The sequence below is a fragment of the Apis dorsata genome, unplaced genomic scaffold, assembly GCF_000469605.1.
Source record: "Apis dorsata unplaced genomic scaffold, Apis dorsata 1.3 scaffold_326, whole genome shotgun sequence".
Lineage (NCBI taxonomy): Eukaryota > Metazoa > Arthropoda > Insecta > Hymenoptera > Apidae > Apis > Apis dorsata.
The window spans coordinates 238,810-249,384 of NW_006263594.1; the positions used below are offsets into that span (position 1 = coordinate 238,810).

The 10,575-nt window shown below is 29.8% G+C and overlaps 3 protein-coding genes across 11 annotated transcripts in view; 2 read left to right on the plus strand and 1 right to left on the minus strand.

The window, feature by feature from the left end:
- Positions 1-4,689, plus strand: part of LOC102676190 (protein bric-a-brac 2-like) — a 22,023-nt gene extending 17,334 nt beyond the window's left edge. For 4 of the 7 annotated variants that reach the window (XM_031511512.1, XM_006617715.2, XM_031511515.1 and 1 more), the window contains exons 4-9: positions 1,104-1,367; positions 1,496-1,708; positions 1,972-2,131; positions 2,626-2,964; positions 3,077-3,527; positions 3,699-4,689. In XM_031511512.1, coding sequence (XP_031367372.1) covers positions 1,104-1,367; positions 1,496-1,708; positions 1,972-2,131; positions 2,626-2,964; positions 3,077-3,527; positions 3,699-3,903 — 1,632 coding nt within the window. In that variant the 3' untranslated portion in view covers positions 3,904-4,689. Of the gene's footprint in view, positions 1-522; positions 731-1,103; positions 1,368-1,495; positions 1,710-1,971; positions 2,132-2,625; positions 2,965-3,076; positions 3,528-3,698 lie in introns of those variants that run through there. The other 3 variants (XM_006617716.2, XM_031511513.1, XM_031511514.1) reach the window with 3 other exon arrangements.
- Positions 4,690-5,500: 811 nt separating this feature from the next.
- On the plus strand, positions 5,501-6,809 carry LOC102680577 (histidine triad nucleotide-binding protein 3-like). 3 transcript variants are annotated; one of them, XM_031511508.1, is made up of 5 exons: positions 5,501-5,571; positions 5,681-5,779; positions 5,959-6,076; positions 6,143-6,336; positions 6,409-6,459. In XM_031511508.1, the coding sequence occupies exons 2-5, from the start codon at positions 5,708-5,710 to the stop codon at positions 6,457-6,459; spliced, it is 435 nt and encodes a 144-aa protein (XP_031367368.1). In that variant the 5' UTR covers positions 5,501-5,571; positions 5,681-5,707. The 3 variants fall into 3 exon arrangements, with proteins under 3 accessions (XP_031367368.1, XP_006617806.1, XP_031367367.1); XM_006617743.2 differs by lacking the exon at positions 5,501-5,571 and adding an exon at positions 6,552-6,809 and having other exon boundaries at positions 5,599-5,779; positions 6,409-6,443; XM_031511507.1 differs by lacking the exon at positions 5,501-5,571 and having other exon boundaries at positions 5,599-5,779.
- Positions 6,358-8,817, minus strand: LOC102680441 (mitochondrial enolase superfamily member 1-like). The gene is made up of 6 exons (XM_006617742.2): positions 8,603-8,817; positions 8,397-8,499; positions 8,185-8,300; positions 7,908-8,062; positions 7,249-7,832; positions 6,358-7,161 (listed from the first exon to the last, which is right to left on the minus strand). Exons 1-6 carry the CDS (start codon positions 8,681-8,683, stop codon positions 6,860-6,862), a joined length of 1,341 nt encoding a protein of 446 aa, XP_006617805.1. The 5' UTR covers positions 8,684-8,817; the 3' UTR covers positions 6,358-6,859.
- Positions 8,818-10,575: the final 1,758 nt, after the last annotated feature.

Below are 10,575 nucleotides of genomic sequence, written 5' to 3' on the forward strand. Positions count from 1 at the left end.
AACTCTTCCTCTGCTTTCTCACCCCCTCCTAGCCACGTCGTTACCGCCGCCACCGCCACCGCCACCGCCGCCGCTACCATCGCCGCTCTCATACCGCCTGCCTCTTCGCCGACCCCGCCTAATCGCACCACCCCTGCCTTGATTAAAGAACAGAGAACCTCAACTTCAATGCGAACTCGGTCTTGTCCGTTCGCTCTTTTCCTTTCGTTCTCCTTCCATTTCATTTATCTTCCTTCTAAGAAACCCTTCTTCTCGTTAACTTTGTTTTCCCACTTTGTATATACGTTTCTAACCGTTTAACGTAAACGTTTCCACCATGTACATCACTATTGTTCGTTTCTCGTTATTTAGATTTGTTTTTTTTTTTTTTTTACGAATGAATATAGAATCACTTATCTTTCTTAATTCGCAATAATTTGTTTATTATAATTTGATTATTCCATTCGTTCGTTCCGTACAGGTGTTTCTTTATCTCCTCTCTACCTTTTCTTCTTCCCCTTCCTCCTTTCCTTCCTTGTTTAGTTTCCCTTATGTACCGGTTCAAGGTTAAGATCAAGAGGAGACAGGTGGGGTGAATGTCGTAGCCGCGAGGAGAACTGCACGATACGGGTCGACGCACCATGCTGGTGAATCGTCGTACGCCGAAACTGGATCGCGAACACTGATTTTAGACTGTACCACCGCAGAGGGCAATCGCAGGATGAAACCGTATCCGTTGAAACGGAAAGCCGTAAGGGCGACGAGATTATTGCCTAAAATATGCGAGTCTCTCTTCCTTTCTTCCCTTATTTATTTCGAGATACGATTAGTAATATCGTTTCTTTCATTTTTCATCGACGACTCTTTCTTTCGTTTACGTTTCTTTATCGCGAGAGCAAAATATCTTCGATTCCTAATATTAATTTAATCGCGTTGATTTTTCATCGTGCGAAATTTCATTTAATTTAATCCGTTTTCTTATCAATCTTTAAATCCGTGGATCGATCGAGTTGCACATTACACTGTCGATATATATATATATATATATATGATCTCAAAGACAGTTAGAAGATACGTTTGACCGAATACATTTGTTTACGACCATATGTGTGTGTATGTTACAGTCACTGTTGAAAACAGCCGATCAACTAAAGATCAAAGGATTGTGCGAGGTGCCTGAAAGCAGAGACGGCCCACCCTCGGTAAGTTTGAGCTCACCGCCGAGAGAGCCTGGTACACCTAGGATAAATTTCACCAAGCTGAAGAGGCATCATCCGAGATACAAGAGGCCCAGAACGACGTTCGAGCCTCGTGCCACGGATTCCAGACATTACGATCGATACAAAGAGGAGGAATCGAACGAAAATTACAATTGGGAGCATAAAGAGGTAAGCTCTTAATCGTCTCGATGAACGGGAAAAACCATTAGAACGAACGATCGTTTCTGAAACCGTTCTGAAACAGGCGACGCGATCTCATCACGGTCGTCGCTAAATTCGTACCGGATATTTCACAGACCCACATAGACTGGCAACCCGAAGATGAAGAGTGCACGGAGGCAACAGCGGGAGCAGTAGTCTTGGAAACTTGCCAACGCAACAGTAACAATAGTACCATTACCACCGGCAACACCAGCACCACTAGCAATAATAACAATAATAACAATAATAATAACAACAACGGCGCTAACGACAACGGCAACGGTAACAGTGCGAGCAATAACAACAACGGTAGGTAGTCGATAAAGTGATACGGGCCCCACACCTGAAAATTTTTTCTTTCCTCGTAATATTATTATTATTATTATTATTATTATTATTTTTTTTACGGAAAGCATGCATTAACGTAACTACTACTAGTAGATTCTCTCTTCCCTTCCCCCACCTTAATTTTTTTTCATCAACTTACAACGATCGTATGATGGATTTTAGGTGTGGGGCAACTTACCGATTTATAGCAACACAGAGGACAGATCGTTTTCACTTTAAATAAAAAGGTGACATGTTTTGTCATACAGGCCTCGGACATTATGGCCATCATCCGGATCCCGGAGAGGTTGACCTACCACCTGAAACACAACCAACACCACCAAGTGCCACGTTGGTAGGCACTACGATTACCCATTTAAGAGACCCAGATCATCATTCCACAGGTGCAGTTGTTGATTGTAGTTGTATCGAATAGCGTCACATACATTTCGGTTATACGATTGTTATCGTTATTCTTATCGGTTTAACGATCGGGCAAGGTATCAATGTTATTGTTTAATCGTGTAAACTCGGCGTAAATCGTATGGAGGGGATTAAAACCATAGCCGGTCATTAGACAGGGAGGGAATCAAAATAATTGGTCTAATCAGGCTTAACTAGTTGCGATTAGATTTACGTTGCTCGATTCATAACAGCCCACGCAAGCTCGTTTAGTACGTACAGCCAACTTTGCCTTCGATGGCATTCCTTTCATCGAACAACGTCCACGGTGATTTTGACGAAGGTTATGGAGGTGATAGAAACATCTGGTTTGTAACAGTCGGATAAACGAGAAATTAGAAAAGTTAATTGTTATACAATGTCGCTATTCGATATTATTGCGACTATTTGAATCAACATCTATTTGAATTGTATTTTTCGTTTAATCTGTTTACAGACATTCAAAATTGTGACAGTGTAAAAATCAAATTCGAAACGTTGCATACGATGGATTCGTCGGACACGATCGATATCGATAGCCACATGTCGGATCGGGCGAGCGTTAGTTCAAAGAACGCGGCTGATAGTGATAATATGATGATGATCACACCAGAGTTACTTGGATTAATGCCCTCTGGAAGTTCTGTTCATTCGGATTCAGGCGAAAATAATTCAAGAGGGCATTCTGGACAATCCAGCTCTCATCACCATGGCTCAAAATCATGGACTCAAGAGGATATGGATGCTGCTCTGGAAGCCTTAAGAAATCATGATATGAGTCTTACGAAAGCTTCTGGTAATTCAAAAGCACGCAACATCTTTTTCCGCTCGGCTAATATACTCGAGCCTACGGTTAGTCTGTTTTCAGCGTTCTCCTATTTAATTCAGTGGTCTCGCGATCATTTTAGCAACGTTCGGTATACCCTCGACGACCTTGTGGCAAAGAGCGCATCGGCTTGGCATCGATACTCCAAAAAAGGATGGACCTACTAAATCATGGAGCGATGAGAGTTTAAACAATGCGCTTGATGCATTACGAACGGGCACAATATCGGCGAACAAAGCTTCAAAAGCGTTTGGCATACCATCGAGCACCTTGTACAAAATCGCGAGAAGAGAAGGCATCAGATTGGCTGCACCTTTCAACGCCAGTCCTACTACCTGGTCACCAGCTGATCTCGATCGCGCCCTCGAAGCGATACGTTCCGGTCAAACGTCTGTGCAAAGAGCCTCCACGGAATTTGGAATACCAACGGGAACGTTGTACGGTCGATGCAAAAGAGAAGGAATAGAACTTAGTAGAAGCAATCCTACACCATGGAGCGAAGATGCTATGACTGAAGCTCTCGAAGCTGTTAGGTAAAAATTATTCGTACTTATTGATTTATAGATAACGATTTTTTCTTTTTTATCTATTTTTCTCGAATATATAAATAGACAGTAAACGTATGTGATGATATATTGTATATTATTCACGATATCGAGTGATTTTTAAAGAAATATATGATTTGATTGTTCGTAATTTTTTAGGTTAGGTCATATGAGTATTAATCAAGCAGCAATTCATTATAACCTACCGTACTCTTCTTTATACGGTCGTTTTAAGAGAGGAAAATACGAAGAACCAACGGTTGGTGAGATATCTCAAGACGGTAGCAGTCCCCATTTCCATCAAAGTCCAAGTCAAAATCATTCGTCTGCCGTACCGGATCAAATGCCGTATCAAGGCAGCTGAAACTTGCCTCTTTATTAGAATGGTTTAAGTTAATTTTAAATCCTCGAATTCCTTACTGCAATTTTGCAATCGATATTCGCTCTTTGAACGAAGCCAAACAATATGAAACGACTATAAATGTCATCGACCAAAAGCGTGTTATATCACAGAAACGATTGACGAACAAATTCTTCTCAACAATTTAATGCCGAAAGCAGACTTGTGGGATTGTAAAATAATACGATGATAATCGAAAAACCGGAACAGAATTGAATTAGTTCCAGAAACATGATGATGTCGCGAAGAGTGACCAGATGATGGACGAAAAATATATTGAGAGATGTGCAGTATTACAGATGGATCATCATAAGCAAATATTATGTACATTGTATAACTGTTACGTCGAATCGGACACGTAGAATTTAATTATAATTTATAAGAATTATTTATAAAAAAAAAAGTTGTACAGTATCGGGATAATACCGATAAACCTACCATAGCATATAAGTTGCCGATACAATGGGCCAATATGAGAGAATATTAAATATTCTACAGTCGATTAGTAACTTCGATAATAACTTCGACGTTTCAATCGATTTTTATGCAATTATCGTAATTTTTATGTCTCCTTAGTCGATCACATTTTTTTAAAAAAATTATTCAATTTCGATATCTGTCACGCAATTAATCGTTGTTATATACAATATCTGTTTTAATAAAACAGAAAATTGAAAAAAGAAAAGATATCATGGATAAAAATAAGAAAAAAATTTTATTAAAAATCTTTCTGCATTTATATAAACTAAACTAAACACAAACATCTAATTGATTTGAACTTTCAAATCATTGTACGATTAAATTATTCTGTTACATCTCGTCTAGAATTTATTTTCAGAAATATCGTACATATATTTTCTATTGTTTTTTTCTCCCTTTATATTTTATGAAATTTTATGAACTTTAAGAACTGAATAGAAAATATTGAATGTAAAAAGTATTTTCGGATTTTCTTAGAGATGCGAAAAACAAACATGAATTAAGAGGAAGATACATCAAGTTTAATCTGAAGACAAGATTTTTGAAGATAAAGATACTTTTCTTGTTCGACTAAACTGCCACACAATGTGTTACATCCATTAATAATTTGTCATGCTCACAATTATTATATAAAAACATAAATATATGCTACTTATAAAAAAATATATGTACAGTTTATATATTTTAAATTAAAAAGTAATGCGATATCAAATTAAATGTTTATATTTACTATCCATTATTTTATTATTTATTTTCTATAATTATTATTATTATAATCTAGCCTAATTATCAATAATGATAATTTGAAAGTCTAATTATACAAATATTTATTTTTAACTCGAAATAAAAAAAACATTTGATTTTTATCAAAAATTTTAAAATAATATAAATGTAATAAATATTGCTTCTAATTTTTTTCTATTTAATAATTATTTATAATTTTGTTAATGTAACTTTTATCTTGCTCACAAGATATCAGGATATATAGTTATATTATAAGCATAATACAATTATATATATATATATATTTGTATGTTTACACTATATATGTATATATATTATATAGTAATGTGCATATAACATATATATATATTATATATATTGTAATGTGCATATAACATTTACATGTGCAATATGTATGTACAGAGATAAGTAAGTTATAAGATATTTCCATATTTCATATGATTAAATATCTATATATGTAGTAAAAAAAATTATATCAATTTTTCCTAACATATTCTGAAAATTTGTTTATCATTAGCTATTTATTGTATGCAATTTTGCCGTCATGGGGTCTCGAACAAGTTGCATATTTTGCGATATCATTAATAACAAAGAACCAAGCGAAAAAATATATGAGGTATGAAAGAATTAATTATTAACACAATATGACATGATTAAATGTATGTATAACCTCATAACATCAGGTGAAACTCAGAAAATTTTATTTCTGATACTTATTAAAAGAAATAGTATATAGGTAATTATATAATAATAAATAAATTTTTTTACATTATTTTATTTACAAATTTATTTTAGGATAATTATGTGACATGTATTAAAGATATTCATCCAGTTTCAACGCATCATTATTTAATATTGCCAAAAGAACATATACGCAATGCAAAACAACTTAAACCAGAACATATTGAACTTTGTAAGTTTATAGAAAAAATTTAATTTTATATTTTGTATATATTGCTTAAAAAATAATAACTTTTAGATGATAAAATGCTTGCCGCAATAGATATAATATTACAAAAGCAAGGTTTGGATCGTGCAGTTACACGTACAGGATTTCATTGGCCACCATTTAATACAGTGTCTCATTTACATTTACATGTTATTTCTCCTATATCCAATATAAAATTTTATAAAAGATATATGTATGAACCTGGTTCATGTTGGTTTGTAAGCGTATGTATAATGAATTTTTTGATTTTATAAGTGTATTTATTTCAAATTGATATTTATTATTATATTTTACAGACTGATTATGTGAAATCTCGACTTCAAGATAATAAGTACATAATATTATAATATACATAATATATAATATTGTATTTTATATTTATAACATATATTTCATATCATCTTATGATATATTTATTATTATATATTATATTTTACAGATTAATTATATGAAGTCTCAATTTGAAGATAATAAGTAATAATATAAAATTTTGTCAACTATTTATTAAAATTTTATTATATCAGGTAAGGTTAAAATCAAGATCAGTAACTGTGATATTTTTTTTGGTAAAAAGTAAAATTGTGTTCTTTGAATAGCATTGTTATAACTTAATATCCAAACTTTAATTAATTTGTTTTGTGAGATATATTGCAAATATGTATTTATATTAAAACATAAATTATCATATATATTTTAATTAATATATATAATCATACATATACATTTTCGATTTTGTATGTTTTTTAATCATATGATTTGTATAAGATTTGATGAATTTTTTTTATATATATTTTTCCATTTTTCTCCATTTGGATATGAATAATTTTTAATACTATCCTCGGTAAATTTGGTGGAATATCCCGGATTTGTAGGTGGCATGTAACAAGCATTTTGAATATATACAGGATGTTCAAAATGCTCGTGTTGTTGATCGACATATTCTATCACACGATTTTCAATGGATGCATTCAAACAAATAAAATCCCACATCTGAAGATGTTGCACCATTTCACATAAACCTACTCCACCAGCATGTGGACATACTGGAACTAATGTGAAAAAGTGTTTTTTTAATAAAATATTTAAAGATTGAACGATGGAATATGTACAAAATAATTATTATTTATTTATGTTACCATTCAGTTTTTTTGCCATCAAATAAACAGATAATATTTCATTGATTCCTCCTATTCTAGCTGAATCGATTTGACAATAATCAATTGCCTTTGCCTGTAACAGTTGCTTAAACATTACGCGATTGGCGCACATTTCACCTGTTGCAACACCAATACCATGTGGTCTTAATTCGTTCGCGATCTTTGCATGTCCTAACACATCATCCGGAGATGTTGGCTCTTCGATCCAAGTTGGTTTAAATTTGATCAATTGTTTCATCCATTCGATTGCTTCATTTATATCCCATATTTGATTAGCATCTACCATTAATTTATTTTCATATCCTATCACGTCACGAATAAGTTGACATCTTCTTATGTCATCTGTTAAATTCTGGCCAACCTTTGCCTTGAAAGATGTGAAACCAAGAGCTAAATATTTAGCACAAAGTTCCTTAACTTTGCTATCGCTATATCCAAGCCAGCCCACTTGTGTTGTATAAGCCGGATATCCATTTTTTCGTAATATTATTTCGCGTTCTTCTTTACCTTTTTGATTATCTTTCAATAATTTTATTGCTTCTTCTTTTGTAATAACATCGGTACTGTAAAAATGTAATTATTTCGAGTATTAATTTGTTTTAAAATAATCTTCATTTAATAAAATATATAAAACTTACATATATCTGAAATCAATCGTAGAAATTAATTGTTCGGGACTCAAATCTGTAAGCAGCTTCCAGACTGGCTTTTTTTCTATTCTAGCCCATAAATCCCACAATGCATTTATTATAGCAGCTGTTGCGAGATGAATAACACCCTTTTCTGGACCAATCTATTGCATTTTAATTGCCTTTAATTTAAAAATGAAAAATTTTATACTTACGTATTTATGTAATATTATTTTTCATATAAATAATTCTATTATATCTTTATTTATAATATTGCATGTATTACCCATCTTAATTGCGATTCACTAGTTAATTTTCTCCAAAATATTCCAAAGTGTGTAAAAATATTATTGGCATTTTCTCCTTTTACCAAATAAGACATTGATTTACACGCTTGTACGACTATGGATATTTTTGTAATATTTAAATATTTTTAGTAATATAATTTTATTTTATAATAATAATAATTGAATATTTTACATAAATGTATATACATACCAATTTCTGTGCCTCTGCCTAAGGTAAATGTTAATCCATATCCTTCGATTCCTTTGTTCGTTTTAATAGTAACATATGCACAAGAATAATCAGGATCAGTGTGCTATAATTTAATATCATTTTGCAATTGATGTTAATAATGAATTTTCGATTTGACCTATGTATAATAATCTTTTCATAAAAAACAAAATTAAATTATTACATACCATAGCATCACTTCCGTCTGCTAATAATGATGTTGGAAATCTTATATCTTTTACATCAATATCTGTTATTAAAATTTCCATCGTTTAAAATATTGAAAAATTTTTAAAATAATCAGATAAAACAGTTTTTCATAGAATTTTCAATAAAGAATTTCATGTAATGTTTTTCCGAATAGTAACCAGTAGAATATCAAAATCATCTCTTTTATCATATTATATAAACATTTAACTAAGCATTATCTGTGCTAAATTTGAACAGAAAGAAAACAAAAAAATAGAATAAGATAAGGATAGTAGGATTAAACAAGTCAATATTTTGAAAAATTATTAACAGTATATTATATTCATTACAATTATTCCAATTATTATATTTACATATTTTACACATTATTCATTTCATTAATTACTTAATTTATTATTTTATTTGTTAGTTAATTAAATATTTAGTCTCTTTTTCTTAAGTAATATTTTAAATAATTTTAATTATTTAATTATATAAATTATTTAAAATATTACTTAATCAGTTTTTTCAAAATTACTTATCTAATTACTTTTTTATTTTTTATTAATTTTGCTTCGATAATATTAATAATTTTTAAATAAATAATATTTTTTTCAGAAATTATTTTTTATTTCTTGATGATATTCAAAAAATTGCATCATAGAAGTAATAGCATTTAATGGAATTTTGTGTCATATGTTTTGAAAAATCAGAATTTTTAATATGTTTTCTTTGATTTAAATTATATATATAATAAATTATATTCAATTCAATCATAAAAATTCATAAAGTTAATAGATTTCAAAAATAATTTTTTTGATAAAATTAATGAATATTATCAAAATTATATATGGATTATAATTATAAATTTTTGATTGCTATGAATTATTTATAAATTAAAAATTATTTTAATATTTTAATATTCACATTTTCTTTTACAATGAAACTCTGAAGTTCTTTTATAAAAATAAATTTAAATATAATGATATTAAAATAAATATATTTAAAATTGAAATAATATATTAAATATATAATATATTTATATATATTGTTTATTTTTGTTGCATAATATTAATATTTATGCAATATGGACAATGAAACATTGATGATTTCATTAAAATTTGATAAAAAATAAAAACATTATAAAATCACAGAAATCGCAAGCATTTTCTTATTTTTATTTTTTCTTGCCAGCTTTCATTTACAATTTTTGTATTTTTTTTTGTCAAATAAAATAATACGAATTCTGTTAAAATTTTTAATCAATGAATTAGGTAAAAAAAAAATAGATTTAATCAAATATCGGTATCATTTTTAAAGTGTATAAATTTTGTAGAATAAGTATAGAAAAAATAGTAAGAAAAGATATGGTAAAAAATATAGTAAAAATATTGAAATCAGTGTCATCTCCAAAGTGCAAATAAGACATATATGAATAAAACATCAAAAAATATTCGGAGAAAGATAGAAATAGAATAAGAATTGACCAACAGTGCCATCTCTTGAGTAGAAAAAATATTTCTTTAAGATAAAACAAAATAAGAATTGAAGATTAATGATCTCTAGAAAAAAATATTTTTATAAAAGTATTTATATAAAAGAAATGACACTGATAATTAATTCTTTTTTTATCTCTATCCTTTTCATACGTGTTTCATTTGTTTTATTTGAAGATAATGATGAATTAAAAATTTTTAATCTACTTCTATCTTCCTTTTATTATTTGCTTTCTTTGTCTATACTTTTATAGTGTGTAATTATAAAGGACAAATCTATTGAATACATTTTCATTATTTCTCTTTGCAATATATCTTAATTTTTAAAAAAATATAAATAATATCTCAATCTCCTGAGAAAAATATAGATATATATATTCTTTATATCTATAATGTATATATCTTTAAAACAATGGTCTTGCAAAATATAATATACTTGCTATATTTGCTGATAGCAATGAGATTTAAAAAAAAAA

What these genes read in the sequence shown, in the direction of transcription:
- LOC102680577 (XM_031511508.1), top strand. Translation starts at nt 5,708, where the DNA reads ATGGGGTCTCGAACAAGTTGCATATTTTGCGATATCATTAATAACAAA. An exon ending in ACCAGAACATATTGAACTTT is followed by an intron (nt 6,077 to 6,142) that starts GTAAGTTTATAG and finishes AATAACTTTTAG; the next exon opens with ATGATAAAATGCTTGCCGCA. An exon ending in GTTCATGTTGGTTTGTAAGC is followed by an intron (nt 6,337 to 6,408) that starts GTATGTATAATG and finishes TATATTTTACAG; the next exon opens with ACTGATTATGTGAAATCTCG.
- LOC102680441 (XM_006617742.2), bottom strand. Translation starts at nt 8,683, where the DNA reads ATGGAAATTTTAATAACAGATATTGATGTAAAAGATATAAGATTTCCA. An exon ending in AGGCAGAGGCACAGAAATTG is followed by an intron (nt 8,301 to 8,396) that starts GTATGTATATAC and finishes AAATATCCATAG; the next exon opens with TCGTACAAGCGTGTAAATCA. An exon ending in GTGAATCGCAATTAAGATGG is followed by an intron (nt 8,063 to 8,184) that starts GTAATACATGCA and finishes AAAATGCAATAG; the next exon opens with ATTGGTCCAGAAAAGGGTGT.